At 42.7% G+C, this 3982-nt stretch overlaps 1 protein-coding gene across 1 annotated transcript in view; it reads left to right on the forward strand.

Annotated features, from left to right (window-relative positions):
* The window catches only part of pisd (phosphatidylserine decarboxylase), a 2589-nt gene extending 1721 nt beyond the window's left edge, over positions 1 to 868 (forward strand). Inside the window, exons 2-3 of the mRNA XM_034897063.1 lie at positions 4 to 125; positions 321 to 868. Coding sequence (XP_034752954.1) covers positions 4 to 125; positions 321 to 590 — 392 coding nt within the window. The 3' untranslated portion in view covers positions 591 to 868. The remainder of the gene's footprint in view (positions 1 to 3; positions 126 to 320) is intronic.
* Positions 869 to 3982: the final 3114 nt, after the last annotated feature.

Genomic DNA, 3982 nt, shown 5'->3' on the forward strand with positions numbered 1-3982 from the left:
TCGTTAAGGAGCTCTTCTGTCTTAACGAGCGTGTGGTGCTGACCGGCCAATGGGAGCACGGCTTCTTCTCGCTGACGGCCGTCGGCGCCACCAACGTCGGCTCCATCCGCGTCTACTTCGACAAGGTTGACCCACAATGCATCTGTTCCTCCATAATAATAATATTAATAATAATTATATTATTATTATTTATATCATAATTATTACTATTAATATTATTAATGATGTTGATATCATTATTATTAATGTTAATATTATTAGATAATAATCTATTAATATTATTGATGCTATTAGTGCTAATTAACGCCTCTGTTGTTCAGGATCTTCAGACCAACGCTCCTCGCTACAGGAAAGGCTCCTTCCACGACTACAGCTACGTTGCCGTGGACGACCAGGTGTTGCAGGCGGCACGGGGAGGGGGCGGGGCCCCAGCAGAGCGGGGGGGCGTGGCCTTGCAGAAGGGGGAGGCGCTGGGCGAGTTTAACCTGGGCTCCACCATCGTGCTGCTGTTCGAGGCGCCCAAGGACTTCAGCTTCAAGCTGCAGCGGGGACAGCCAATCAGAGTGGGCCAGGGGCTCGGCAGCGTGTGATTGGCTGGGCCAGGGACCAGGCAGCCTCTGATTGGCCGACAAAGACAGATTTTTAAAGTTTGTGGCATTGTGGGTAACTTTCTCTGTAGCAAAGCAGCTGTGAGGAAGTGGACTCAAGCTCCCAGAATGCCTTGTGCCAAACTTTTCTTTGTTTTTGTTGCTCGTCCAGAAACTGAACCAACAAACCATTACATGCTGACGTGCCAACATGCTAAAGCTAACGGGCTCCCTGCTGTGTGTGATGTCACAGCTGCTACATGTAGCATCACGCCAACAGCCACACAGCTGTAACCATGGTAACCCCTGCTTCCTGACAGCAGCTCCCCGTCCACGGAAACAGTTTGAATAATTGAAGCGTCATTGTTTTGTTTTGTTGTTCAAACGTTCAATCAGAGCTGCAGAAATTTGAATCAGCTGATTGGCTGAAGTCCAACAGGCTGCCTTTGATTGGTCAGAAGTATCAAATCATTTTGAGTTTCTCTACTTTTGTAAATTGTGAAATTATGAATAAATATTCTTTCTCAGCAGCGTTGTCTTGATTCCACTTAAAATACTCTAAATATTAAAAACTGTGATGTATTAAATGTTTAAAAGTATATCAATATATATATGTATATATATTAAATATAAAATATAAACTATATATTTATTGTAAAATATTTATTAAATATCTGTTTTATTTGGATCCCCATTAGCTTAGCATAAGCTAAGCTCTTCTTCCCGGGGTCCTTTAATCTATTGTTTGACTCTTCATGACATCACCTCACACACATACACACACATACACAACATTTAAAAAATACACATAATGAAATCTTACTGTTTATTTATCTTAATGCAATTAATTTAAAATATAAAAAAAAGACACAAATAGAGAAATGTATCTTTTGGCGTGTGTGTGTGTGTGTGTGTGTGTGTGTGTGTACAGACAGGTGGGCCTTGTCAGGGTTCATTAGAGGAGTTTCTTCCTTATTAATGGAGTTAGGACCATCAGAAGTCAGGTTGATACAAAGCCGACAGGCTATTGGACGACTGGTAGAATTCATATTATGGAACGAACCAATCAGCTAAGAGAAGAGAAACGAGGTCATCATTACTTTAAGAAATGAAGGGCAGTCGCTCCGGAAAACTGGGAAAACTTTGAATGTCCCCAAGTGCAGTCGCAAAACCCATCAAGGGCTACAAACTGGCTCATGAGGACATGAGGACCCCCCAGGAAAGGAAGACCCAGAGCCCCCCCATCAAAGGTGCTTATAAGTCTTACAGCAGAGCTCCACTCGGCATGTCTGACCACAACTCTGTTTATTTGGTTCCGTCTTACAAACCGGCACTGAAGAGAAACAAGCCGAAATGAAAGTTAGTTCCGGTTTGGTCAGAGGACTCGATCCAGTGTCTACAGGAACGCTACCGCTGCTCTGACTGGGATCTATTCAAAAACGGATGTAAAGATATCGATGAGCTCACAGAGACTGTTTCTGCATACATCACTTTCTCTGAGGACTTAGTCATCCCTCGTAAATCCATTTCCATATATCCAAATAATAAACCATGGGTCTCTAAATCTGTCAAAAGCATAATTAATCAACGAAATATTCAACCAAGGTAACATGACTCAATACAGAGTACTTCAAAAACAAGCTAAAAAGGAACTTAAGCTTGCAAAACGTCAGTATAAGGACAAAGTTGAGAACATGCTGAGCGCAGGCAACTCACATCCTGCATGGGAGGGTGTGGAAGCAATGATGGGGATGCAACCTGAGAAGTGTCTGATCTCCCTCAATGGCATGTCAGACCTTGTCCTCTCAAATGAGCTGAACACTTTTTATAATCGGTTTAATATTCATGATTTTAGTGAGAAGCTGTCAGTTTTTAATAACGTTGCCCCTGGGCAGGGTATAGTCCAGGTTGACAGAAACAAGGTCCTGTCTCTCTTCAGAGGCGTAAACGAAAGGAAAAGTCCCGGCCCCGACGGCATTGGAGGCCGTATATTAAAGAACTGTGCTGAACAGCTGGCAGACATTTTTTGTTTAATTTACAAAATGTCTTTACATCTCCAAACTGTTCCTCGCCTTTGGAAAGACTCAATTACTGTTCCAGTGGCTAAAGAAAAGGCTCCAGAGTCTCTCACTGACTCTAGGCCTGTGGCCCTCACGTCCCTCACTATGAAGACGTTAGAGAAGGATGAACTGCTGCGTTCTGTCCAGGGTCTGCTGGATCCGTTTCAATTTGATACAGACCACACCGGGGAGTGGAAGATGCAGCATGTACTCTTTTTACCTTGATCCATACCCATCTTGAGAGTGCTAAGAGCTTTGTGCGGCTGCTTTTTATTGACTTTTCTTCAGCTTTTAATTGCATCCAAACACATATTTTAGCGGGGATTTTAAAGAGTACCTTTAATATTGACCCTTGTCTTATCTCTTGGTTGAGGAACTTTCTAACTAACAGGTCTCAACGTGTGAGAGTGAATAGCATTTTATCTGATGTCCTCTTTCCTCCACTGGTTCCCCCCAGGGCTGCGTCCTCTCTGCGATTTTATTTATTTTATATACTAATGCAGCCAGCACGCCAGGCGTCATATCATTAAGTTTGCTGACGACTCGGTAATAGTGTCGCTGCTGACACACAACGCCCCAGAGCATGGCACTATTTTAAATGACTTTACAGAGTGGTGCAAGTTGACTTTAATTAACATTAACGTGGCAAAAACTAAAGAAATGCTAATCGATTTTAGAAGGACCCCCCCCCCCCCCTCCCCCCCTCTCTCGCCTACTCTCATTAATGATCAAGCCATCGAAGTGGTGAAGCAATACAAATACCTCGGTATTATAATCGATGACAAACTCACAGTTGACGCTGTCTGTAAGAAGTCACATCAACGCATGTTTTTTTATTGTAAACTTCGCAATTTTAATGTTGATAAGACTTTTATGAGGATGTTTTATTGTTGTTTTATTGAATCTATTCTTTCTTTTGCCATTGTGAGTTGGTTTGGGTCCCTCACACTTAAAAACAAGAACAGGCTTCAATATATAGTTAAAGTGTGTGGCAAGATTTCCCAAAACCGTCTGACTGATTTAAACTCTGTCTATAAGACAAGGTCCCTCAAGAAGGCCCAGTCAGTCCTAGCCGACCCTAGTCACCCCCTGAACAGCTGTTTCATCTTGTTGCCGTCTGGCCGGAGATTCAGTCTGCCTAAATGTAGGACAAACAGACATAAAAACTCTTTTGTCCCAGCTGCTATAGGCTTTTTCAACAAGTCAATGTGAGGTGTGGTCTTTGTTATTTATTTTAGATGTGCGGCTGTTGTCTTGTATAACCTGTGTTACATGCTGCTGCACAACAAATTGCCCCTCGGGGATAATAAAGACTCTTGAACCTTGAACCTTGAA

Source organism: Etheostoma cragini, chromosome 16 (assembly GCF_013103735.1).
Source record: "Etheostoma cragini isolate CJK2018 chromosome 16, CSU_Ecrag_1.0, whole genome shotgun sequence".
NCBI classification, from domain to species: domain Eukaryota; kingdom Metazoa; phylum Chordata; class Actinopteri; order Perciformes; family Percidae; genus Etheostoma; species Etheostoma cragini.